Below are 27,701 nucleotides of genomic sequence, written 5' to 3' on the forward strand. Positions count from 1 at the left end.
TGGTCGAGAGGATACAATCTTCAGTGCTTCGTGGATGGGTACAAGCGCCGCTTCGGTGGACGACGTTTCGTGGGGAAGCTTGAAGGCTTGTTGATGTTTTCGGAAGGGAGGAACAGTGCTGCTGTGGAGACGCCCGCGGAGACCGAGCCGTCGGTATATATTTGCAGTCGCTAGCAGTGTAGGGCGTCCAGGTGCTCCAGCACGAGGAAGCGCAGGACTGGCGGGGGATGGTCGGTTTTGCTCGTGATGCCAGGGATATGTGTGTACACAGTGGGTGTGACTGTAGGAATGAGGGTGTATTCCAAGTTTGGGGACAGCAGTTTGTCCGAAGGCTGGACTGAACTGAACGTCCGTGAGGATGAGAAGCTGCGAGCCAGAACGTTAAGCTCGCGCCGGGTGGCGCTGCTGTCTCGTCAGCTTCTTCGTCCGGCGGCTGGAAGCGCCGCACCAGTGCCTCCCTCCCCCGCTGAAAACGGCGAGGAAGCTCGGGCCTGGCAGTCGATGGGCGAAGGCGTACGGTCGAAGTCTGTAGTGTTCGAGAGTGACGAGACGAAAGGGTCCGCATTCTCCAGGAAGGCGGGCTTAAGCGTGTTCAGGCTGACTGTCTCTTCCCGTCTGTTGATGAGTATGCGGAAAGTTTGGTCAGAGCGGTGCAGAACGTGATGGGGGCCAGTATAGGGGGGAACAAGGGATGGCTTAACTCCGTCGATGCGGAGGAAAACACGGGTGGCAGTGGCATTTTGTTGCGGGACGTAGGGCTTGCAGGAGGAGTTGGCACGGGTGGGTACTGGGCGGAGGCTGTCGAAGACGCGGTGGAGGCGGTCGAGGAGCTCGGAAGGGGTGGAGGGCGAGCTTGACTCGACGAAGAATTCGGCGGGGAGGCGCAGGCTGCAGCCGTAGACGAGCTGCGCTGGACTGCAGCCAAGGTCTTCGGCCTTCATATTCGGCCTTGAAGGCAGAACGGACACCGAGAAGCACTAGGGGTAAGGCATCAGTCTAGTGGGAGCGGACCTAATGCGCCATCAAGGCAGCCTTGAGGTGCCGATGAAACCTCTCCACCAAACCGTTCGACGCAGGGTGGTACAAAGTTGTTCTTACGCGCGAGGTGCCAAGTAGATTGGTGAAGGCGGTGAAAAGGCGGCTTTCAAACTGAGGACCTCGGTCTGTTGTTACTCGTGAGGGCACACCGAAACGGGCGATCCAACTGCTTAGGAAGGTGGCGGCTACGGTTTCGGCGGTTGTGTTGGGGATGGGCGTAGCCTCTGACCAGCGGGTGAACCGGTCAATGGCCGTGAGAAGGTACCGGTATCCGCGCGAGATGGGAAGAGGACCAACTATGTCAAGATGGACGGAATCGAAGCGGGCGTCGGGCGGCGCGAACTTGCCAAGCGGGATGCTGGTGTGATGCTGGATCTTTGAGCGCTGACAAGAGACGCAGCACCTCAAGAAAGCTCGAATGTCCGCATTCATGGATGGCCACACGTCGCGCTCGGCGATGAGTTTCTGAGTAGGTCGGGCACCTGGGTGGGACAGTTCGTGAATGGAAGCGAAGATAGCGCGCCGGAGCTCTGCTGGCACGAAAGGTCTTGCACGGCCGGTCGAAGTGTTGCAGCACAGCGTGATGTCCGTGCCGGGCAGCGGAATGTCTTCCAGCCTTAGGGAAGACGACTGCGTCTCACGGAGTCGGCGGAGCTCTTCGTCGGAGGGTTTAGCGGATGCGAGGTCTTTCGGCGAGAGGGATGTGGCACGTACAAAGAGCGGCGCGATGCGGCTGAGGGCATCGGCGGGACCGTTGGCGCTTTCCTGCACATACTGGATCTCCGTGCCGAATTCCGCCAGCTAGGACAACTGCCGAATCTCACGAGGCGAGTAGCGGCCGCTAGCAGAACGAAAAGCATAGGAGAGAGGCTTGTGGTCCGAGAGGATCGTGAAGTCTCAGGCCTCCAAAAAGTGGCGAAAGTGCCTGACTAAGCAGCAAGCAGCAAGCAGCAAGGAGCTCCGGGCCGAACATGCCGTATTTCTGTTCGGCGTGTTTCAACTTCTTACTGAAGAAGGCTATAGGCTGTCGTCATACTTCTGATGCAAGGCCGCGCCCACGGCCACGTTGGAGGCATCCACCATTAGTGCGGTCGGAGCGCCGTGTCAGAGCGTCGGAGCGCCGGAGGTCAGAAGGTTGCGTGTTCAAATCACGTTCGGGTCACCAGTGTAGGAATGAGAGTGTATTCCAAGTTTGGGGGCAGCAGTTTATTGTCCGAAGGCTGGACTGGATTGAACGTCCGTGAGGATGAGAAGCTGGGAGCCAGAATGTTATGCTCGCGCCGGGTGGCGCTGCTGTCTCGTCGGCTTCTTCGTCCGGCGGTTGGAAGCGCCGCTACATGACCATCGACCACATTGGTGGGGTGTAAGGCGAAGTTGATGGGACCGACACCTTCGGTCGCCGGACAGCGGCACCGAATGCCGACGCAGGGCAGTCATGGTCGATTTCCCGCAAATGGTGGGCGGGTGGGCGGGTGGTGAGTAGGCGCGAAGGGTTTCCAGGTCGCGCAGAATGTGTGCTGGAGACTCATTGCCCTCTGCTAGGACCAGGTATGTCTGTGACGTTTTGGGAACACCCAACCAGACGCGCAGGCAGCGGGCAGAGAAAGTAAACAGAGAAAGTAAAAAGAAGAAGAAGAAGAAGAAAAAGAAACGCTCCGCAGAGTAGAAGACCTAGAAGCTCACTTAGGATGGCAGTGTCCATTTCCTTTGATGCATAGGCATCAAGTGGAAGTAGATGCTGGTAGCACAAATACTATACTAATAGCTTGTCTTCCGTGACTTGGCGAATCCGAGAGTACTGTTTGCTGCCGCGGTAAAGTAGAAGGGGTGAGATGTCTAAATTTATTTCATTTACTCACACAAGCAACATTGAAGTGGGGATGGTTTGGGGTACTAACTCAAGGCTAACACAACGTCTGTGTTTCTTATTGCTTTTGGTTGAGACATTCTGTAGGTCCATCGAGAATCGAACTTTCGCAGTGCAATCGCGTGTTTTTTTTTTTTTTTTCTCTCGCAACACTCCATTCCATCAGATAATTCCGTCAGGACTAGGAAAATTTTTCAAACTGCTGACGCACGACATCCGGCTGATATATGGAAAGGGGCGTTCGCGTATGAAGCTCCCAGTCGTGTTATGGATGCCTGGCACATGGCACGTGACCTTTTAGAGGATGCGAGCGTCGCACGATGCTCAATCGTCTTTACACGCTGGGGTGTTCGCAGCGTGAGTGTCTGGGCACTGATCAGTTTTAGGGAAGTTTATGGGGGTCACATATCACGAACCATATTTAAAGGGACCTATCGCATCCATCCCGGTCGATTCCGAAACTTCAGTACCACAATATTTCTTGGGGGTCTCTGTCTGATAAGAGTATCGAAAACCCCAAGTGAATAGGTTTCGTATATGCTGAGCAATCTAAGGAAATACATCGAAAGAGCAGACGACGGACAAGGGAGTCCCTCTCCACCAGCTCTCCGCAAAGTCTTGAAAACGTCACACCTAACGGGGCCAATGAGAGCGCGCCTTCCGGCACAGCTGATCGGTGGAGTCGCCCGAGCATCTGAAATGCGAGGCGGCGAGTAGACAGCCAGCGTCGCGCCGGTTTCAAGCGACTCTGGGGATTACAGCGTTGAAGAAATTGTGCTAGATGACGACCCTTACTCCACAGACCATCTGCCGCTTGATCCCGCCGCAGGTGAAGGTACAGGCAGTGAAAAGCAACCGCGCGATGGCGACGACACTTTCAGGTAAGCCTATCATATCCGATCGCTCATGGTGATTGTGCACTGTCGGGCATTTAGACATTTGTCGACTTGGAAATGACAGATGCCCCTGCACTAGTTGTAAGGTAACCTCAAGCATGGATCCCTAACAGGAGGCTGCGGTCGTTCTAGGCTGAGGAACAATCTGAGATGGATGTACTAGCGGCGTTCTCGGCGCTGTTTACGTAACTTAAGTTACGTAAACAGCGCCGAGAACGCCGTTAGTATTGCAGCCTCCTGTACGGGATCCAGGCTTGACAATGAACTACGAAATTGGGCATTGCAGACGAGGATCCCGCTCTTGCAGTTGTGTAGACTTTTGAAGCTAGCGAAGCCATACAAACCAGAGCTTCCACTCGATGGCAGGACATTGCTTGGCGCACCACGAACATGCGGGGTAACAGCTTTGGGTGGCGGAAAGTTTTTCTAGTTCGGTGTAACACCAGGCCTCTCGAACGGCCAGGCCCGATCGAAAAATCCGATAAGACTCCATCAGAAATTCTAATGGTTCATTAGAATATTTTGATGGATCATAAAACAGCTTGTCGGCCTATAAACGGCTTGTCGGCCTAGTGGTCCAACAGGACTGTTAGCGGTCTGACAAATGCTGTCCCACAGCCCGTCAGGTTTGCCGAATGGCCCCACAAAAAGGCCTTATGGTACCACATGGCCCCTGGCGGCCCAACAAAGGGTATCCAACTGCCCAGCAGGTGAGCTTAGTAGCTCCACAGGAGAACCCAATAGTCCGTCAACGAGGCTCTGCGGTCACACAGGTGATGTCTCATATTAGATCAGCAGCCCCTAATGGGGCATCATAGATATGGTATAGCGTATAATTGCTAAAACACTCCTTGCAAGACCCCGTGAACGACAGAACTGCGAAAGATAAGACGGAAACTGCGTCCTGTCCTCTCCTAGTCCTGTCCTTTAGTGTTTCCTTGTATTGAAAGTTCTGTCTGCTATAGGAAATGGGCAACGCTGTAGACGACATTCTGACAGTATTGAATATGGCACCTCGCATTGTTCTGACAGGCCGATAGACCTCCGACCGTCAAGGTACTAATGTTTTATGCCGTCTGACTCATTGCAACTCTGAATATTCTAATATTTCTTCCGGATTCAGTTAAAGGGAATATCGCATCCGGAGACATGGGTAGGAAATGGTTAAGAGAATGCTTGGCATCATTCGACAATCGATTTCACCGATTTTCTCTGCTGAGAAATGTTCGGATATTAAACAAACGAGTTTTTTTTTTTTTTTTCAATCAGCGAAACCTCCGATGACATCGTTGTGACGCAAGGGCCAACAGGGCCAATGCCAGGGCGACGCGTCGCCGGCACCGTTCCCCCATTTTCTCTCGGAGACATCGTCTGCTTTGGAGATGGTGTCCTACATGGCTACGTGTACGAAACAACCTATTTCTTCGGAAGTGCTGTGAGTTTCGTTCAGTGGTGAAATTGCAACATGTCGTTGAGTTCGTGAACGCATCGTGGAGCTACTGACTGCAAAGAATAGTCTGAGGCTAACCCAGAATTGACATTTCACGAGCCCAAGGACAGGGACGCCAAACGAAAGCAGCAATCGCCGGCAGGCTTCTTAGCGTGGCAGAAGAATTGCACGTTCGGCACGTTTGTTCCTCGCATTTTGCCGACGAAGCGTACGTGGAGGTGGACTTATTGCAATCCCGTAGTGTCAGGAAAACGAAAGAGGCTAAAGCCCTATGCTGTACCCACATTGCTCCATGAGCAAATGGACACCACCGACGTACCGGATGAGCAGGTAAGCATTTGTTTTCAGTTCATCTCGAATGAAGCCCCACAAGTGTGGTGAATTGATATAACTGGCCACGAAGTGGCTCCAGATAGTCTGGGTGTGGCTCGAGTAAGATCAGACTGCGTGTCGTCTAGACGCACGAGATCTAGATGACTCAATGTAAAGATACACTCAGGGGTGAAAGCACGTACAATAAAGCGGAGAGTATCTCACGAGATGTCGGTTCTGCTGTTCGGGGATAAACTCCCAACAATATAACAAAGTATGTACGGCAGTACGCTAATTCACGCTCTTTCAGCCATTCGTTTCTGCAAGTGTACATCGGAATATGTATAAACTGCGGCCGGTAGTGATATACCAGACCCCCTTAGGCCCCACCGGCACACCATGTAAATTTTTGACTATATCGTTCCAAATTTTCCGGTTGCAATATTCAAATTCAGTGCTATATTGTTACCGAAAAAGTTTATCCCATCTTTCCTTGTTCTTGTAACCCAGCAAGACTCACCATGATTTTTTTAAGCCAGAGAGAGCCAAGGAGGCAGCTTTCCAACAGAATAGCCTCATTCGGCATTACGCTTTTATTCATGATATTTTCCAATATCAAGTGCTCAATTTCTATCACAGGTGGAGACAAGCAGCTTGATGGAATCTGCTTCAGGTGGTGAGACCGAGAAGCTCGATTTATTAGGAAAGTTAGGTGTTGTACAGTGAATGAAATGTGAATCGTGAGTCACAGTGAATGTTCATGTTTTGAAACCGGCAGCCTATGCAAGAGTATCAGCCTCTGCAAGCGATATATATTGCTCACGTACTGTGAAGGCTTGATGTTGTTATACTGTGAATTTTTATTTTTAGGTTCCGGAAGTGAAGCTTCCACCTGCGTCACACACTGAACGAGCCATTGAAACTAAAGTAAAACAAGGCCCTTTCCAGGGCCACCCCTTTTTATGCAGAGACAAATACTACGTTATGAACCCACCAATGTGCACATTATTGTTTTTGGTCCAGCTGCAAACACTTTTCTGAATTGTGTTGCTGATTCTAATGAACTTTTTAAAGTTCAATTTTAGCAACTGGCTATAAACGGCATCTCATCAACTATATGCACACCTGTGACTTTTAGTACAATTCCAGTTACAGTTACAGTGCACAGAGGACACTCCAAGGGTTCAGGATTATGGTGGTATTGGGCATTGATATGCACATTATAGTTTCTTCTCTTCGTCTTATTTTTTTTTCTTTTTTCAGCACTTCGAGCTTCACATCTGGACTGCTTGTATATTGTATGGAAGGAAAGCGGCTGTTACTGCCCTGTCAACATAAACCTAAATGCCAGCTCTCCACACAGCAACTGAAAAAATAGCAAGAACGGGGGAAATAAAATCTATTGGCATAATGTAGCCGGCTTTTGTTTCACACGTTTAATGGTTGTATCAGGTTCACAAAGCTTTCTTGTACACAGGCGGAGATAAATCCATGCTCAGGGCAAAAGGCATTAGTTCATTTTTTCTTCAAACATAGGTGGAAAATGTAGTACAAAAGAAACCACTCTATGGTGAAGCTGAATAGGCTACTCAAAATATGTATTACACAAGTGCTGTCCTCATCATGTGATAACCTTGGTTTGTAGTCTAGAATGATTTGTAATGAAAATTATTTACACAGTCGACCGTACTTGCAATATCTGACTACAAGTCTACACTGCTTGTGAGACATGCTTCTTGAACTGGTACAAAGGGTTAAACCTTTCAAAACTGTCAGCGCAAACACATATGACTAATACTACACTAGCGCTCTCAACCACGGTTGAGTCGACCACGGTTGAACTCAACCGCGGTTGAGAGTGTTACACTGCAGCGCCAACCGTGGTTGACACGTCAACTGTGGTCCACTTTCATCTGAGCTCCTCGCCGTCAGTTGACCGACTGAACTGACAATGCTAATGTTCCTCAATGTCAGGAGCTCCTGACAATGCTCCTGACAAACCTCCAATGCTGCGTCTGCGTCGTCGGCCGATTTTGCGATGGACCAAACGAAAAAGAAGCGTTTCGTCTGGTCGGATGCAATGACCAGGCATCTCCTGAACTTGTGGGAAGACAGTCTAGGGACTTCGAGAAGCAAAAAAAGGAATGCTGTCATTTATGACCGCATCGCGTCAGCCCTAACCGAGGGTTGCCAAGGTGCAACCTTCGCAGGAAAGCAAGTCAGAATGAAGGTAGAAAACCTGACGACAGAATACAGGTAGGGGTGCTTTTCATTTCATTGCACTTATTTACCTTGTTCTCTATTTGGTGTTCATAGCGCATTCTTGCTTCTACTGACCAACTGTCGCACTGTTGTATGTTCAGTACTGAATTACAAAGCCCGTTTTTGTAAATGCAGGGCACTAGCGAGGTGCGGAACTGGTTCGGCGGCGATAACCTGGCCATATTTCCGCAAAATTCATGGATTTTTGGGGGCACTTCCCGCCAATGATCTCTCGCTAGTGGAAGAAAGCATCCAGGTAAAGCGTTTTGGCATTTTGCGGCTCTTTAGCGTTTGATTCTATTTGTTACGACTTGTGACATGTGAAAACCTGTATTTCCAGCTGCCTGAACTACAGTTACACTACTTCGTGTACACACATCTACACAACAGCTTCATCATCAAGAACAGTGAAGTCATGAACCATTAGCTGAACCACTACGCATGGGTGATAATCTCATATGCTCTGTGGAACTTGCCATCCGACTGCTCTGCTTCAAGATGATGAGGGGAGACGAAAATGGGGGAGTTTATTTCATAACTCAATATAATATGCACTCGTTACTTCTGGTGCACTCTTTTGAAATCAGTGCACATGGCTTAAGAAATGTATGTGTTTGAAGGGAGACACACCCTATGTAACAATAGTTATACCAGTGGTTATACCTTGTGTGCAAAATGCTTTTTTAAGATGCATGATTACTTTTTTTTTACGTTACAAAAATATAGGATTACCTTGAAAGGTAAATGTTTGGTTTAGTAATGTTTGTATTTGTATGTTGTTAGATAAAGCAGCTGTTACAAGATGTAAGATAAGAAGAACGATGAATAACAAACAATGAGGTTGCTTCTTAATTAACTGTTTTTCACTGATACGAGTGGCAGGAAATACAATTGTAATTATAATAGTACCTGTGCACTGCTGACAATTGCCCAATGCTGAAACAGCTGTCCACTGCTGGTATGGCAGCATTTGTGTCCTAAACCAATTTTTATTCAGCCTGCTACCCCGGAATTGACAGATGTGACTTGGCTTGAAGCCGCATCTTGACTTGTACAAGTCTACACGCAGACCTGTCTTCGCTCAAGACGGTTTGCGTCTTTCATGAACTTTCCCGCTGGCACACTTTGTCAAGTTGCCTAACTTTAACAGTGTCTGGGAGTGAGACTTAAAATTTTGCACTTCAAATTTGCTTTGCAATAAGAAAAGACAACATTTCTTAGCATCAGGACCCTATGATATGCGGTATACCTGTCATCTGGCACCAATACTTGTGCAAAGACTGTGTAAACGAATTGATGGCGTATCAGCTTATGTAAAGCAAAGACAAGGGAAGATTGTGAATGTCATGCGGCTTCCTGAAGCTTGTGCACTGCAGTGCTATCTGTCTGGTTCAAAGTAGTACAGGAGCTAACTTGATTGCCCAATAAGGCCACAATAGCTGTACAATGTTAGCATGGCGATGTTTCAGTTATAAGGTCAGTCGGCAGCTGCTCTCCTACTGTGCTAAACTTTGTCTTCTGTCACTACAGAACGCATTGGCAACACGTATATTGGAAAGGCAGGCAGCTAGCAACTTCCCCGCAAGGACCACTGATAACGGCTACAGATTCACGTTTTTTCTGCACAAGCCTCGGACCGGTTTGTCCAGCATCGTGTTAAAAGCGCCCACCGTCTGGAAGACTGCGGCAGTCGGCAGCTGCTCTCCTACTGTGCTAAACTTTGTCTTCTGTCACTACAGAACGCATTGGGAACACGTATATTGGAAAGGCAGGCAGCTAGCAACTTCCCCGCAAGGACCACTGATAACGGCTACAGATTCACGTTTTTTCTGCACAAGCCTCGGACCGGTTTGTCCAGCATCGTGTTAAAAGCGCCCACCGTCTGGAAGATTGCGGCATTCGGCAGCTGCTCTCCTACTGTGCTAAACTTTGTCTTCTGTCACTACAGAACGCATTGGGAACACGTATATTGGAAAGGCAGGCAGCTAGCAACTTCCCCGCAAGGACCACTGATAACGGCTACAGATTCACGTTTTTTCTGCACAAGCCTCGGACCGGTTTGTCCAGCATCGTGTTAAAAGCGCCCACCGTCTGGAAGACTGCGGCAGTCGGCAGCTGCTCTCCTACTGTGCTAAACTTTGTCTTCTGTCACTACAGAACGCATTGGGAACACGTATATTGGAAAGGCAGGCAGCTAGCAACTTCCCCGCAAGGACCACTGATAACGGCTACAGATTCACGTTTTTTCTGCACAAGCCTCGGACAGGTTTGTCCAGCATCGTGTTAAAAGCGCCCACCGTCTGGAAGATTGCGGCATTCGGCAGCTGCTCTCCTACTGTGCTAAACTTTGTATTCTGTCACTACAGAACGCATTGGGAACACGTATATTGGAAAGGCAGGCAGCTAGCAACTTCCCCGCAAGGACCACTGATAACGGCTACAGATTCACGTTTTTTCTGCACAAGCCTCGGACCGGTTTGTCCAGCATCGTGTTAAAAGCGCCCACCGTCTGGAAGATTGCGGCATTCGGCAGCTGCTCTCCTACTGTGCTAAACTTTGTCTTCTGTCACTACAGAACGCATTGGGAACACGTATATTGGAAAGGCAGGCAGCTAGCAACTTCCCCGCAAGGACCACTGATAGCGGCTACAGATTCACGTTTTTTCTGCACAAGCCTCGGACCGGTTTGTCCAGCATCGTGTTAAAAGCGCCCACCGTCTGGAAGACTGCGGCAGTCGGCAGCTGCTCTCCTACTGTGCTAAACTTTGTCTTCTGTCACTACAGAACGCATTGGGAACACGTATATTGGAAAGGCAGGCAGCTAGCAACTTCCCCGCAAGCACCACTGATAACGGCTACAGATTCACGTTTTTTCTGCACAAGCCTCGGACCGGTTTGTCCAGCATCGTGTTAAAAGCGCCCACCGTCTGGAAGATTGCGGCATTCGGCAGCTGCTCTCCTACTGTGCTAAACTTTGTCTTCTGTCACTACAGAACGCATTGGGAACACGTATATTGGAAAGGCAGGCAGCTAGCAACTTCCCCGCAAGGACCACTGATAACGGCTACAGATTCACGTTTTTTCTGCACAAGCCTCGGACCGGTTTGTCCAGCATCGTGTTAAAAGCGCCCACCGTCTGGAAGACTGCGGCAGTCGGCAGCTGCTCTCCTACTGTGCTAAACTTTGTCTTCTGTCACTACAGAACGCATTGGGAACACGTATATTGGAAAGGCAGGCAGCTAGCAACTTCCCCGCAAGGACCACTGATAACGGCTACAGATTCACGTTTTTTCTGCACAAGCCTCGGACAGGTTTGTCCAGCATCGTGTTAAAAGCGCCCACCGTCTGGAAGACTGCGGCAGTCGGCAGCTGCTCTCCTACTGTGCTAAACTTTGTCTTCTGTCACTACAGAACGCATTGGGAACACGTATATTGGAAAGGCAGGCAGCTAGCAACTTCCCCGCAAGGACCACTGATAACGGCTACAGATTCACGTTTTTTCTGCACAAGCCTCGGACCGGTTTGTCCAGCATCGTGTTAAAAGCGCCCACCGTCTGGAAGATTGCGGCATTCGGCAGCTGCTCTCCTACTGTGCTAAACTTTGTCTTCTGTCACTACAGAACGCATTGGGAACACGTATATTGGAAAGGCAGGCAGCTAGCAACTTCCCCGCAAGGACCACTGATAACGGCTACAGATTCACGTTTTTTCTGCACAAGCCTCGGACCGGTTTGTCCAGCATCGTGTTAAAAGCGCCCACCGTCTGGAAGACTGCGGCAGTCGGCAGCTGCTCTCCTACTGTGCTAAACTTTGTCTTCTGTCACTACAGAACGCATTGGGAACACGTATATTGGAAAGGCAGGCAGCTAGCAACTTCCCCGCAAGGACCACTGATAACGGCTACAGATTCACGTTTTTTCTGCACAAGCCTCGGACAGGTTTGTCCAGCATCGTGTTAAAAGCGCCCACCGTCTGGAAGATTGCGGCATTCGGCAGCTGCTCTCCTACTGTGCTAAACTTTGTCTTCTGTCACTACAGAACGCATTGGCAACACGTATATTGGAAAGGCAGGCAGCTAGCAACTTCCCCGCAAGGACCACTGATAACGGCTACAGATTCACGTTTTTTCTGCACAAGCCTCGGACCGGTTTGCCCAGCATCGTGTTAAAAGCGCCCACCGTCTGGAAGACTGTGGCAGTCGGCAGCTGCTCTCCTACTGTGCTAAACTTTGTCTTCTGTCACTACAGGTAGGATATATAGTCAGTATTGCTAATTACATCTTGTTACGCTGCTGGCTGCCAAAATGGACACCAAACTGCCTGATATTTGCATGCAATGTCGTGAAGCGTTTTCTGAAAATGACAGCTTTATTACTTGTATTTCATGCGAAATGAGCTACCATGTTGGAACACAATGCTCGGGAACCCGTGAGTCTGTACATCGCAGTAAACAATTCAAAGAGAACTGGAAGTGTCGCACGTGCAGACTGAGCTTAGAACGTAGTGGTAAAGTTGCAGAACCCAATGAAAGCATGATTACTGTTTCCACAAGTGTACTTGAAGATATAAACCGTAAGCTAACGGATTTGCCACCTATAAAACGGCAGCTATCTGACGTCGCGCATAGTGTCACTGAGCTGTTGGAAATAAAAAAGAAGGTAGATGATCTCCTAAGCATTAAGGACACTGTGCATGAGATTCAGAACGCTGTTGATTTTCTGTCTACACAATACGATAAGGTCCTTCTGGATGTTAAAAACAATGAAAGAAAACTTACCAGAATAGAGAAGGACTCGAAAACCATTGAAGAAAAGGTGTCTAACCAAACGAAAGAGATAGAACAACTAAAGGGCCTCTTGAACAGCGAAGAACAGTATAACAGACTGCTGAATCTTGAAATTCACGGGGTTCCACCAAAACAAAATGAAGATCTGATGACCGTTCTATGCGACCTGGCTGCAACACTAAAAATAAGTCCTCCAACAGAAAATGATGTACAGGCCATACATCGTTTGCCTGGTCGTGGAAACAAAATACCTATCATAATTGTCCGCTTTGTGAATAGAAGGATGAAGGAAAACTGGCTACGTAACAAAACATCCCTAAATGAGGCCAAGAAAGATGGTAAAATCCCCCATACCGTGTTCCTGAACGAGAACTTGACCGGAGTAAATAGACATCTGTTCTGGAGAGCAAGAGGATTAGCGAGGGAAAGAGGCTACAAATATGCATGGGTGAACAATGGTAAAATCCTAATCCGTAAAGGAGATGGCCACCCAGTGTTACATATTGCCTCTGAAAGTGATCTGAGCTCTGTCGCATAAGTGCGATGTATGTGGCACATATATGTACTTCTTTTTCTTTTACCTTCTATGTTTTTAACTCCAGACGAGTTCAGTCGTACGATTAACAAACATGATAAGTTATCGATTTTTCACCTGAACACGCAAAGCGCCAGATCAAAAAATGACAAGCTACATACCCTTTTTGACAGCCTGGCATGTATCTTCGATGTCATAATGTTAACCGAAACGTGGTATACAGACAGTGCTGAAATGTTCACACCTATTGGATATAAACATTTCTTTGTTAATCGCCTAACACGGCGAGGTGGTGGAGTAGCAGTTTTAATTAAAGATTGTTTCGAATGCGAAATAATGAACGACTTTACCTGTAATAATCATATTGAAATACTGGTTATCAAATGTAATCGCGATATTTTCACCGCAGTTTATCGTCCGCCTTCGGGAGATTACCCAACTTTCTTTGGTGTAACAGAGACCCTACTTCAAATGTGTACTGATAATATGTATAATCTATATATGGGTGGTGACTTCAATATTGATATCATGGATAAAAACAAACAAACTTGTGACTTTGTTACATTACTACAATCCTACAATTGTTGCAATCTAGTCACACACCCAACACGGGTAACAGCCAACTCTTCCAGTCTCCTTGACCTCCTCATCACAAACCAAATTCCTGATGACATCACCGCTGGAGTCATATGTAGTGACATAAGTGATCACATACCAACTTTCATGCTTGCCAAACGGATAAATCAAAAACAAAAGCTAACGCATTACTATATCACACAAAAGATCGGCGATATCGAACTGTGTAGTTTTCGAGCACAACTGCTAAGCGTTGGCTGGAACTCTGTGTTTGCTTCCACTTCTGCTGACGAAGCATACGACAACTTTATGTCAATACTTTTGCCGATTTATCATAGTAACTTTCCTACACAGCGCATAAAGCTTTCCTCGCGTGCGCGGAAACCTTGGATTACGCCAGCACTGCTCCACATGATACGTAGGAAGAACAGGTTATACAAAAAGTTTGTAAAAACAAGAGATCTTGAATTGTTTCGTTCCTACAAAATATATCGTAATAGCGTCACCCGTGCTGTTAAACAGGCCAAGGCAGAATATTACCGTCATCGATTCTCTAATGCGAACTCAGCTATGGTCTGGAAAGAACTGCGTAACGTTATGAATCCTGGAGATAGGGTGAGTGATATTGTTATTAATGGGTGCTGTGAAGAAAAAATTCCAGAAGAATTCAGCAATTTTTTTTTGCAACTTGACACAATCTATGAATTTGACGCGACTACGTTCTCAATATCCATTAGAAAATACCGTTACCGAGTCTTTATTTGTCTCACCGACGTGCGAAAGCGAAGTGTTGTCAACTGTTTTGAATTTGAAAAATAGTAACGCACGCGATTGTGACAACGTGCAGCTTAAACCTATTAAATTTGTCATTGATATCATTACGCCTCGACGCACATATATAACTTGGCTTTAAGCACTGGAACATTTCCGAAAAATATGCAAATTGCCAAGGTTACCGTTATTCATAAAAAAGGTCACATGAATGTTTTGTCCAATTATAGACCTATCTCGATACTCCCCGTCTTGTCTAAGCCATTAGAACGCATAATTTTCACTAGGGTGACGTCGTTCATGGATAAACACGCATGTATTACAACTTCACAACACGGATTTCGTAAACACCGATCCACTGAAACAGCTCTATTAACAATAAAGGAAAACCTCTTAAGAAATTTTGAATCCAAATTATACACATTAGGCATCCTTGTGGACTTTTCTAAAGCCTTCGACTTGGTAGACCACTCCTTGCTCCTGTACAAGATGCCGCACTACGGTATTCGTGGGCCAGCTCTCCGTCTGTTTGAAACTTACCTAAGCCACCGTCGACAGTTCGTTCAAATAAAGGAAAACCGGTCCACAACACGTAAGCTAAGTACAGGAGTCCCACAAGGCAGCATTCTCGGGCCAATGCTATTTAATATATACATAAATGACATTGTGACCACTGGCACTAATACTCAATATGTAATATATGCAGACGACACAAGTCTTTTTATTTCGCATCGTGACATTTCTGAGTTAAATATACTAGCTAACGATTCCATAACTGCACTTTGTACATGGTCAAGAAATAACAGTATGATCATCAACCCCAGTAAAACCAAAGCAGTGTTATTCAGGCCCAAAAACAAAACTTGCCATGCCGCCTTAACAATCAGTATGAATAACAATGTTATCAAGTTATCCAGGTCTGTAAAAATTCTTGGTGTAACGTTTTCCGACACATTAACATGGAATGATCACGTAATGGAAGTGAGAAATAAAATATCAAAGGCGATCAGTGTCTTGACGAAGAATCGCTCCTACCTCCCTACATCAGTGAAGCTATTGATATATAGTTCTCTAGTTATGTCACATCTTAATTATTGTCACCTAGTTTGGGGTAACACAACGTGGACAAATACACAGATGCTACTTCTGCCGCAAAAAAGAGTTATTCGCGCAGTTGCAAATGTTCCGTATGATGCCCACACAGACAACCTCTTTTCCAAATTCAACATACTAAAAATGTCACAACTTTACCCGTTCATGGTCTGTAAATTTTACCAAAGACCATTAAAATATAACAATGAATATTTTCTTTCCCTGGCGAACCTAATGGAATGCGCCCATATTTATCCCACTCGTGAAGCCAACAAATGGATAATACCCTCTTATCGCAAGTCCTACGGCACACTATCATTAACAGTAACACTTCCTACTATCCTCAATGAACTACAACAAGCCAACATGGTCCTGGAGGCTAACCCCGTGTCACTGAATCAATTAAAAACTTACTTCCTGGCCAAACAATAGATTGAACATATTAACTTATGTATAATGTCGCAAATGTTATGATCCTTATATCTGGGTATGGCATCGTTGTCCCTGCAATGTATTTTTCTTTTTTCATAGTGCATTCTAGTCGAATATCTGTTAGGTAGTTTGTGCTGTGCGCATCGTATTGTTTTATTGCATTGTATTTCTTCTTTTTTTTTCCTTCCTTTCTTTCTTTTCTCTGTACGTAGTGCTCCTCTATGCTTTCCTTGTTTCTGTGGATCCGCAACTCTCCATTGCAACTGCCGCATTGTCACTGGGGTCCTTGGCCTCTGTCAAGCAGCTTTGCTGCTTTTTGCCAGGCCCTCAGTCTCCGTCTCCGATCAAAGCAACCTGCAGGATGCGTTGTATCAGGACCTCATCTGAGATTCCCATACCACTCTGATAGGCTGTAAGGTCATCCAAGAAGTCTGCGACCGACTTTTTATCGGTATACCCTGAGAAGGTAGGGATCGGTAAATTCAGTCGCAGGGTCGCTTGTGCCTGCGGCGGCGAAACCGACCCGGCATCAAGGCGTTGTGCCACCAACGAACCTAACTCCGTCATGCGTGACAAGAGTTCTGTCGTTATAGCCGAGTCAAACTGCGGCACTGAAGGTACCGTAGTTTACGTACCTTGGGACGGAGGCACTGCATGTGCCCCTTTGTCCTCGGGTGGTCCTTTCGGCTCCGAAGGCGCCGAGTTGTCTGAAACCAGTCTCTCCTCTGAACGGGACCGCTGATGAACAGGGCCTTTGTTCCGGAGGTTGTATCTGCCTGGCGGCGAATGGTGCATCGGGTCCGGGGCTCGGGCACCGAGTGGGAGCTCTGAAGCACTCAAAAAAAACTTAAGCACACTCAAAACAACAACGGTAGCTCAAAAAAGGAAAAAGAAAAAAATGACACCCCGGAAAAAGAACACAAACAAACCGGCGGGTCGTGAATGAAAGAAAAGAAAGGAAAAAAAAAACGTACCAAACGAAAAATGAACAACGCGTGCTGCGTCTTCCCCGCTGTCGAACGGACGAACTGTGACCCCAAACGTTGGGCGCCAGTTGTGGAATGGTGTACACTTTGAGGGTGGGGGAATGTGGGCTTGAGATAATCCCCGGTTCCGTTCACATGATTGATACGAGGGGGCGTATGCCGTAAACAGGATAAAAGGCATCGAGACTGATGCGGTGGGGCCTTTCTTGCTGTGGCGATTGGGACGGCAAGTGCTGCGCGAAGGTATGGAATAAATCCTTGTTTGTTGTTTGAACCTTTTCGTTTGCTGTGTCTTCCTTGGCGACGGAACGGACGGACTGACGCCCCGAGGTTGCGGAAACCTTTTTCCACAACCTTCAGGAAGAAGCAAATCAGCTGCAGCGGGAAATGCTGCAGATGATGAACAATTATTTTAATGTGTCGTAATGTTTTGCAGCATCATATGTAATTTGCAGTTTCATGTACAGGGTGTGTGCAGATACGTGTCATTGGCATACTTAGCTTGTTGTCTACTTGCCCGAGGAACTTCTGGTGGCACGCATTTATGCATGAGAACTCTACAAAAAAATCGTGGGAGCCATACTCAGCTTAAAAAATAAACTGACAGACAAAAATATCAGCATCCATGCATTAGACTGGGGCAGCATGTCAGCCTCAGGAGAGTTGTATTCAAGTATCGCTAAATCTGTGCTGAAACGGAAGCGATGTCCCACATGGATAATCATGGGTTGTGTTCCTAGTGCACACAACTCACTTGAGACCGTGATGTTGCCTTATTCTAGTGCACGGAAGCTGATGTTTTCGTCACTGTTTATATTTTATACTGAGTACAGCTCCCACATTTTTTTTTAGATTTCGCATGCATAAATGTGCCATTGTGTGCCACCGAACCTTGTCAGTTAAGCAGACAAGGAGCCAAGTGCACAAGTGTCACTTATCTGCACACACCGTGTGTAATAAACTTCCATTCTTTGTGGTAGCTGTTGCATGTATTTGTACATGAATTCAGAATGTGTTAAGCCTGTTAGTTCTAGCCTGTGAGTGATGATTTTCTGTTTACTTCTGGCATAGCTGGTCATAACTATACATGACATGTTTCTCGAACGTTCCTCAGCCGAATAGTTCAGAAATAATTTACGCTGTCAAAGAACATTCTTCTAGGTTAGTATCATTCAGACACGAGCCAAGAACTAACCAAAGAGTTGGTCACGTGCATATTATCATTAACAAGATAAACATTTCGTAGTTTTTAGTAATTTTTTTTAGGAATTGGTTTCTTAATTGGAATCATATTTACGTAATTAAAACCTCTGTGGCATTTCATTTCTAACTGGTTACTGAAATCACATTTTTTTCAGTTCACGGTATGGTTTTGGTTAATTGCCGATGGCGAATTGCGGTACGTTCTGGTTCTTGAAAAAATTCAGGTTCCCAGTGGCTTTCGGTTTCCTTCCATCCCTGCCTTTTTTTCTAGCTTGCTTTGCATTTGCTCATTACGGCCATGTATTTGCTTCAAATGGCTGTCTCGTCGCCATGTAAACACACCCTGCTAAAGGGGGTTTCCCCTCCACCTAAATATGCGGAAGACTGTGTAGCTCAAGCACTTTCGCTATTTCAAGAGCGGCCCAAACAGTGAAATCAGCTCAACCCTCCCCCTTGTCTAATGCATCAGCATACGTCACTCTGCTACAACAAACGGGGCAGACTTATCCCTGAATGACGTTTTGCGTCGTCAACCAATCCTTTACTCCCACAAGGTCAGCCGCGGGGGAGGACCTGTTTGCTGTCGCATTGTTGCGACAGCGACGTGTGCGGCTTATAAAGAAATCTTATTTCTATTGGTGAAGGCAACTGGAAAAGCTGTACAAATAATACGTTGTGGAAGGTCATCCCTCACGAATGCAATCTAGTGGCTCTGAAAAACCAAACAAAGAAAAAACTTATTCAAAAATGCAGCAACATAGGTGATGGCCGGCACGAAACGACAAAATGACGTCGCTCCTATTGTTGTGGGAACTTGGAGGGCGGAGCATGTTCAAGAAATAGTATGCAACACGTTTTGTAATTACTGCGCTACTATTTTATGTTGATGTCGACCTCCATAATTTAAGAAAAGATGTTTCAGAGTTAAATGAACATATTCCTACTGATACATGATTGCTCTTATATCGGTTTAGTGCCCCTTTAATACATATCTCGGGATGAGGGTGACAGATACTAAAGTAGAGCACAAAGGTTTCACAGGACACCTGATGTTGTTGATCACTGTAGTACTCATACGGCTTTTTGCACTGCCAAAGCTTTTCTCGTTAGTATGACAATTTGTTTTACGACCAAAATCCGCAACTGTGATGGGCATGTTAACCAGGGTTCACTGTACATAGTGTTTCGACATGGATAGGAAATTATGTTCAAAAAGTTATTGCTGAATTCATACAAGTGTATGTGTTCTAGATACTAAGATGTCTTAAATGTAGCTTATCTTGAGGTGGATGCTTATGACCACCCCCGCTCACTTGTGCCAAAGGTCTGTATTCCTAAGAAAAAATTTAAAGGGTTTGTTCTACACGCAGATGCAGCCTTTGACGTAGGCATTTGGGGTGGCCCTGAAAAGGGCCGTTTTTTATAGGTGATGGTTCGTCGTTCAGGATAGGGTCTTCTGCAGCATGCCTTAAGCTGTGGTCTTCATGCAGTAGAGGTGCTGTGCAAGGACATCACGAGCACGTGCTCCGCTTTCCGTCTTTCCGTAGCAGCAGATGTGTGATATTGCGGCATCTCCCTTGGGAGATGTCTGTACTCTTCAATCCAGTGTTGCTCAACTCCGTCGTTGAGGTCCTCACAGATGTTGTGGAGGATGCAGCAGGCTCTGATGATGGTGGTACAGTTGTCAATATCACACTCAAGTCCTTTGTGTAGAATCCTGAATCTCGCTTTCAGCCTTCCAAATGCGTTTTCCGCGACTCGCCTTGCACCAGAGAGTCGGGCGTTGAACTCTTGCTTTTGTGGTGTGTTTGTAGCCCTGTCCGGATACGGCTTCATTAGGTGTTGCTGCAGCGGAAAAGCCTGGTCACACAATATGACAGGGCCTATATCCACACCTTGCAAGCTCACTGTGAATGTGTTGAAGAGGGTACCGTTGATTACAGCAGGCAGCCTGGACCTCTGAAGTACTGCTGAATCGTGGTTCCTTCCAAGGGACCCCACATTCACATATGAGAACTTGTAGGTATGGTCAGCAATGGCAAGCAAAATCACACTGTACCATCCCTTATAATTGTAGTAGTCTGAGCCCTGGTCCTTCGGCGGGCACACCTCAATATGACAGCCATCTAGAGCTGCAAAGCCTTGCGGAAAACCTGTTACGGCTTCGAACCGACGCAGGTGCTCTGGCAACTCAGCGTCTGCTGGAAGCTTGACAAACTGCGCTTCCAGTTTACTGACAATTTGTGCGCAGAACTCCCTGTAGACAATGTTGACGAAAGACCTGCTCACCCCGAACAAGTTCGCGACAGTCCTGTCCTCCGCAGATGACGACAGCCTATACAGAGCAACGGCTACTCTCTTTCTAAGCGGTATCGCTTTCCTTAAGTGTGTGTCGACCTTGGCCATACTTTGGCATACTTAAACCAGGTAGTTGAAAGTGGCCCGAGTTACACGAAAGTCACTTTTAAAATAGTCGTCGGGAAGTCCTGGGAGTGTTGTCTCCCCCCACGATGCTGGACGGCGGTAGTTGCGAAGCTCTCTCTGTCTTGTACACAACCGCAAGGCAACAGTGGTCAGAGTTTGCAGTTGTTCTTGCGCTCGTTTTCTCTTCCGGCGTTGGCGGTCCAGTTCGTTACGGACAGCGCTGAGCTCACACTGCCTTCGTCTCAGTTCACACCGCAGCTGGGCGAAACAGAGGGAAAATTTCTTGTCTTTCCCCCGTATCTCCGCGGACGTAGCTTTGCTCAGTGACATCGCTACGCGCGATGAAGCAGATACAAGATATATACAGCAACACGAAAACAATACACGGTGGAACTCAGAAAGGATACGAAGTAAACAGAAGGCAAATGGGCAAAAAAGACCAACAAGACAAATTGAATTACAATGTTGCTAACCCCCGGTCGTATTCCGTTAAAACTGAAAGCCATAGTTGCAACAAATTGTCAAAAATAAGGTCATGCATAACTGCCTGCTCGTATAGTGCTTAAACTGTTTTAAATAAACGTTACATGTTGTTTAAGTTTCCAGGTAAGAAAATTATAGTGGGACTTAAAAGACTTTAAGTTTAAGTGGGAACTTACTTAATTCTATTTTTGCTCAGCGTAAACTTTTTTTACTGTTCCGTAGCTTCTGATCTTGTCCGTGGGGGCACTTGCCTCGACTGAGGTCAATTCGCTCTGTGTAACTGGTTTCGACCGTGGTTGGGTCAACTGCGGTTGAGAAAGCTAGTGTAACTAGGGTATAACAGTATTACCAGTATAACCGCTCAATAATTTGTGACTTCACACTGCACCGCTTCGTCACCACATATGGTTATGAAAAGCAGAAACCATCGATATTGTTTTGATTGTGTACACAGTTACGTCTTCTCAATAGCAAACCAGCTTTCATGAACATGCAAAAACAACAATGACAATAACGATAATTCCTACAATGCAAGATATGCCTGGTTTGCATTGTACAGTGGCCCACTTGACACTTATGTTACTCGTATTATCCACTATATGATGTTGATGGGTACAGCACCCTGATCCGGTGCACAGCACATCCTGGTATGTGCCTTCGGTTTCTTATGTAAAAGTAACCATAAATGCAGCTTGTGCAGGAGCAATACGGAGGCGTCTGTGTGGAACAATAATAAAGAAGAAAAGTGTTTATTTCCTTGACTAAGAGCAGCAAACTTTTAGTAAAGCGTTATTCATGTAACTTTGCCTAAGTAACTTAAGTTAAGTTCCTAGTTACTTTTTACTCGCTTTTCACTCACATCCACATATTTTCTTGCTTTCTCTCGGGTTCCTTCATGGCATTTTTTGCCATGAAACGTGATATCCAATCAATGACAGTATTTTATTCAGGAAGTAAGAACCGCTGCCATTGAAATGAAGCTGAACCATCGTGCACCCACAGGGAGTAAGATGCAAAGCGTTCGAATAGACCTCTACCAGAGAAACGTCATCATGACATCTGACAGACTGAAACCGAAACAAATCGGAAGAAGACGGCTGGGTTCCACGAATCGGCACTTGTTCTCTGCCTCCCATTGAAGGAAGAGCAGGACCAAGGGTCGCGTCCCTTTAAGGGAACATATCGTAGCCCCCCCCCCCCCCAAGACCGTGGCTTTCGTGCGCGGTCTAACTCAACTGCTCATGCGCGCTGTAGCTGCATAATGCTATTTTGTGTCTGAAGTAACTTGAAGTAACTCGTTCTTTTTTTTAAGTACCTCAGTAACTGCGAGTTACGTTTCAGGCTGAAGAACTTCGTTATTAACTTAGTTACATTTTTCACACGTTAACTTAACTTGTAACGAGTTCTTTTTGACGGGTAATTCCTCAATCTATGCAAAGCGAATGCCGAGGTCACCGCACTCGCCCCTGCAGCAAGCTGTAAGCAAGGCACACCGAGCGAATGCCATGGCGAAGACTACTGCAGCAGACGAGAGCACGTCAGTAACATTGCTGAAGCTGCCACACGACAAAGGACCTGTGCCACCGTCTTAATCCTCACTAGTACAGTATCAGAAGTGCATCTATAAAGGCATTACACTGTCAACGAAAGAAGCAGATAGCCACGCCCATCTCAAGCATGGGAACATCGTGAACATCAAGGACTTTATTCAAGCAGAAAATGGTGTGGAAATTTGTGGGACGCACATGAAGAACATCACAGAAGTTTTTTTCCAGCCAACACTAATATTAAGGAAATGGGAGGGTTAACCGCACATAGACCATCTGTCACATTATCCATATGGAGAGTGGAGTATATTGACTTCAAATGCCTGTGTTTGCCACACTGGAAGGGGAGACGCATAATTTTTCCGTTGCTGCACCTTCTGCGCTAAACACAGCATATGATTTCCTTTCTGCTACATATCTTTTGTTTGTGTGTGTAGGTCCAGAGCAACTTTCTGTGTCTGTGGATCTTTTAGAACAATTTTTTGTGCTTTGAACTTTTATAACAGCTTTATGTGACAACGACAGTAGTAATAGGGCATGCCGAGACTACTGGGTGGCGAAACTACGGCATGGCCACCAGGGCAGCGCCACCGTCACGCCGAATTTTTTTCGCGATTTTTTCCCGTGCGCGGCAGGCGGAGCGTGGCCGGAGGGCTGCGTGCACGCTTACTCGCTCACATTTTTCATCCTGGGCCGACTTCTTTCGTCATTTTTCCACCTGAGCCGACTTCCCTCAGAAATTTTTTCGGTAGAACAGGTGTGCAGTGGGCGGTTTACATGCAAGTATAGACATGCAAAGGATAGCCATACACAAAAGTACAAGTGGAAATATATTTATTAAAGTCAATAGTGCAAGCAATTATGCTGTGACTCTGTGTGGAGGAGAAAAACCCAGCCAAAAACCCTGAAGCAGAAGAAACACAATACAATACACATAACAAAGAATATACTTATTACAGGTATGACACAATAGCATTGAATAGGTATCACAGATCAAACACAATATGTTTTATTAACTGTAATCGTACACAGAAGTTTTCAATGAATCAGAATTAAAATGCAGTAGCACATTTAATCAAAGAAGATGTTCTTAATCAATACGATTACAATCAAAATTATTAAGTTTTATTATAAAAAGTCTGAGATGTGAGAACCTGATAGATGTAAGTAATTTCGAGCACAATATGGAAGCTAAGTTTAATATTCCAATATGACACAAATTTAATTAATCAGTTTCTATTGAAGTGAATAACGTGGACATAAGGAAATAATTCGAATCAACACATAGCATTAATATAGAACCTAACCGACATACCCTACAACACGTAGGGAAATAATAGCTACACAATACCACATCAAAACGAGAAACGGACACCACATTTAATCAAAGAAGATATTCTGAATCAATATGATTACAAAGAAAATTACAAGTTGTATTATAAAAAGTCTAATATTCCTATACGTGAGAACCATCAGTGCAATAGCGGGAAGTTCTGATAGTTGTATGTAATTATCTGTGAACAGCAGAGACCCTGGAAGACCGTCGGAGACGAACACAAGAGCCAACAAAATCTATACCACTACATTTACTCAAAACAACAGAAGAGAATAATATATCATTTTAACTATCATAAAATCATCCTCGTGACATAATCTAATCGAACACTATACAATTTTCATAAGAGACACTACAGACCTTACTTTGTTTTATGAATCCAACACAGAAAATAGATATGTTAAAAATGAACTTCACCACATAGCACGCTCCTAGCCAACAACCAGATCTGATGATATCTGCCCTGATTTGTTGAAGACGGGTGCCGATAGCTGTATGTAATTACTTGTGGACAGCAGAGAGCCTGGAAGACCATGGGACACGAACGACACGAACACAAGAGGAAATAAAACCTATAACACTACATTTAATCTAAACAACAGAGGAGGAGAGTAATCTATCATTTTAACTATCAGAAAATCATCCTCGTGACATAATCTAATCGAACACTATACAATTTTCATTCTAAGCGACACTACAAGCTTTACTTTGTTTTATGAATCCAACCACATAGCACGCCCCTACCCAACAACCAGGTCTGATTATATCTGCCCTGACTTGTTGAAGACGGGTGCCGATAGATGTATGGAACGGCACGAACGACACGAACACAAGAGGAAATAAAATATATACCACAACAAAGAAGATATTCTTAGTCAATATGATTACAATCAAATTACAAGTTGTATTATAAAAAGTCCTACACGTGAGGGCATCATTGCAATAGCGTGAATATCTGTCATAACATTTCGAGCGCAATTCTAACATTACAAAACTTTTAATTAATCAATTTCTTATTAAGTGAACAGCATAGACGTAAGGAAATAACGAGAAACAACACAATCAACAGCTACAATTAATAGAGAGCCAAACCTGCGCACCATCCAACACATATGAGAAATAATACCTAATCAATCTATCAAAAGGAGAAATATTACAATATAGCACAGACTTAATGCTGAAGAACAGAGGAACGCTCTAAGCGGTGACACGTAAACAACAACAGAGGAAAATAATCTATCATTGAACCATTATAAAATCGACCAACATACAATTTTCATTCTAACGAACACTACGAACTTTGATGGAGGTATCCAAGACATAGAAAACATGCAGGGTTTTCATCTCGGTTTTCACACTTTTCCTCAAAGCCGGGAGACTTTATGTCTCTATCTATATGACCAGGACGAAGCAACTCCCATGCTTTATCACTCAAAGGGTTAGGGGCTATATTCCTTCGTCCAGCAAACAGGGCGTTCTAGAGGTCAGATAAGATAGTTCAAAGGCGATATATTTTATTGTGCAGCGCAAATAGATGTCGATCTTATTCGTATCCCTATCCGTATCCTTTCCTTGAAACGGAAATCTTTCGTCAAAGTGGTTGACAAGTCGACTAAGTTTGTACAGATGCGATATTGTTATTGAACATGTAGAGAAAGTCTAAATTACTAAATGGTAGCAACAATACTCAATCAAAAACGAGAAACAAATTTAATTACATCATTTTTTGTAATATCTTGCAGCAGAAAGCTCTAATAAACCACACAGAAATATCAAATGTGAAATGCAACTCAGAGGCATTCCCATCTTATAGATTATTTTTACTCACGACAGGTGGATATTATAGCATTCTAAACCAGATAATAAAATTTTAATCAATAAAATGAGCATAGATATGCTTTTAATTAAGTGTAGACGAGCACTTGAAAACAGAAGAGATAATTGCTCTACATTGAGAAGATGGACAGATTTTGTAGTTGGTACCATAAGTCATGGGAAGATGTGATAAAAAACTGCTTCGAAAAGGAAGAGCCGCGAAACGATTCCATTATCGCTGCATTTGAATATGTCCTAGACATGGTCGTATTCGGAGATATGGTACAAACCACAGAACTGAAGGTGCAAGAACTTATATGCCGAATCTACAATACTTATAAAAATATCTGCACATCAACGTCGGAAGGGACACTGGTATTAATGGCGGAGTTTTTGAGGTTTGCTAACGAAGAATTGGAATACACTAGACCAGATGTAATTGTAATCATTGCAATGGGCATTGCGTTCATCAAGAAAGCAGTCGGATCAAATTATCATATACCATAAGATATACAAGCGGTCTATATCGCACGATTCATTACGGATTTGTTGAAATTACACATATCTGAGATGGAAAGTACATACAAACTTATTACGTGATATGTTCCACTACCGTGGCAACGTAATTATTTTCTTCTACCAGTCTCTGCAACGATGTTGAATGAGGAGAAGCTGAATAGTGTTGTACAAGGTCTGATGCATCATCACTTACTGAAACTCAACGAACATATCAACTGCGGTGGACCACCGGACGATTTTCATCTAATACTGTCTTGTACACCATTCAAGAACATTCACACAAAGAAACGAAACATCAATAAGAGATTGTGCAAGTTCGTCGCAACAAAGTGCAAGTTACTGAAGCAATACAAACACGGCGACAACATATCACCCGCGTTAATCAACGCTGGATTCAAGCGCCCAATAATAAGACATCATTATGTAATACATTCCGAATTCATCAATCAAGACAACAAACGAAAACTTCAGAGTTTGGAATAGAACTGTAATTTATCGAAGTTAACAAGTGTATAATTGAAATAATAATTGTATTCTTTGTCATGATTATAATGAATTCTACGCATCACAATGAAAAACACTTTGCATTTGGTATGGCTTGATTGAACACAATGATTGCTGCGGGAACGAATATTCCACACTATGTGCAAAATTCTAATATGGCGTACACTAATCAGTCACGGCTTGCCACCCTTGGCTGCCGCCCCTTCAACTTGTCGACCATCCTCGGCCCTTGGGACACCGCGGCCGACTCCAGGGAGGCCTTACGTCACGTGGTTCACTTCTTTGAGGCGACAGGCCTAAAGGACTCATTATGACCCCAGCAGCGCCCTCGGACATTCCCACCATCACGATCACGTCCAGCATCGTCATCGCCACTTCGATCATTCCCGTCATCTCTCATCGTCATCACTCATCATTGTCACCACTCATATTAGACCCCTAGCTATGGGGTAGCGTTCCACTCCTAGAGTGAAAAACCTCCCCACTTCATCATCACAATATATATGTTGTTGTTGTTCTAATATGGAATCAGAGCTAGTCATCAAATAGTTTTTTCCCCCGACTACACTCTGTACAACTTCATCACCCGAAGGATAGAATTGTTGGCGTACACTGCAGTCACAGCTTGCCACCCCAAGGGTGGCAAGCTGTGACTGCAGTGTACGCCATATTAGAATTTTTGCACATAGTGTGGAATATTCGTTCCGTCAGCAATCATTGTGTTCAATCTAGCCATACGAAATGCAAAGTGTTTTTCATTGTGATGCGTAGAATTCATTATAATGATGACAAAGAATACAATTATTATTTCAGTTATACACTTGTTTATTTCGATAAATTACAGTTCTATTCCAAACTCTGAAGTTTT

General features: G+C 45.2%; 2 protein-coding genes across 2 annotated transcripts; both read right to left on the reverse strand.

Annotated features, from left to right (window-relative positions):
- Positions 1-413: 413 nt before the first annotated feature.
- On the reverse strand, positions 414-941 carry LOC135398508 (uncharacterized). The gene has a single exon (XM_064629913.1). It carries the CDS (start codon positions 939-941, stop codon positions 414-416), a length of 528 nt encoding a protein of 175 aa, XP_064485983.1.
- Positions 942-19,687: 18,746 nt separating this feature from the next.
- On the reverse strand, positions 19,688-20,611 carry LOC135398509 (uncharacterized). Its single transcript, XM_064629914.1, has one exon. The coding sequence runs from the start codon at positions 20,609-20,611 to the stop codon at positions 19,688-19,690; it is 924 nt and encodes a 307-aa protein (XP_064485984.1).
- Positions 20,612-27,701: the final 7,090 nt, after the last annotated feature.

This window comes from Ornithodoros turicata, chromosome 6, assembly GCF_037126465.1.
Source record: "Ornithodoros turicata isolate Travis chromosome 6, ASM3712646v1, whole genome shotgun sequence".
In the NCBI taxonomy this organism is placed as follows: domain Eukaryota; kingdom Metazoa; phylum Arthropoda; class Arachnida; order Ixodida; family Argasidae; genus Ornithodoros; species Ornithodoros turicata.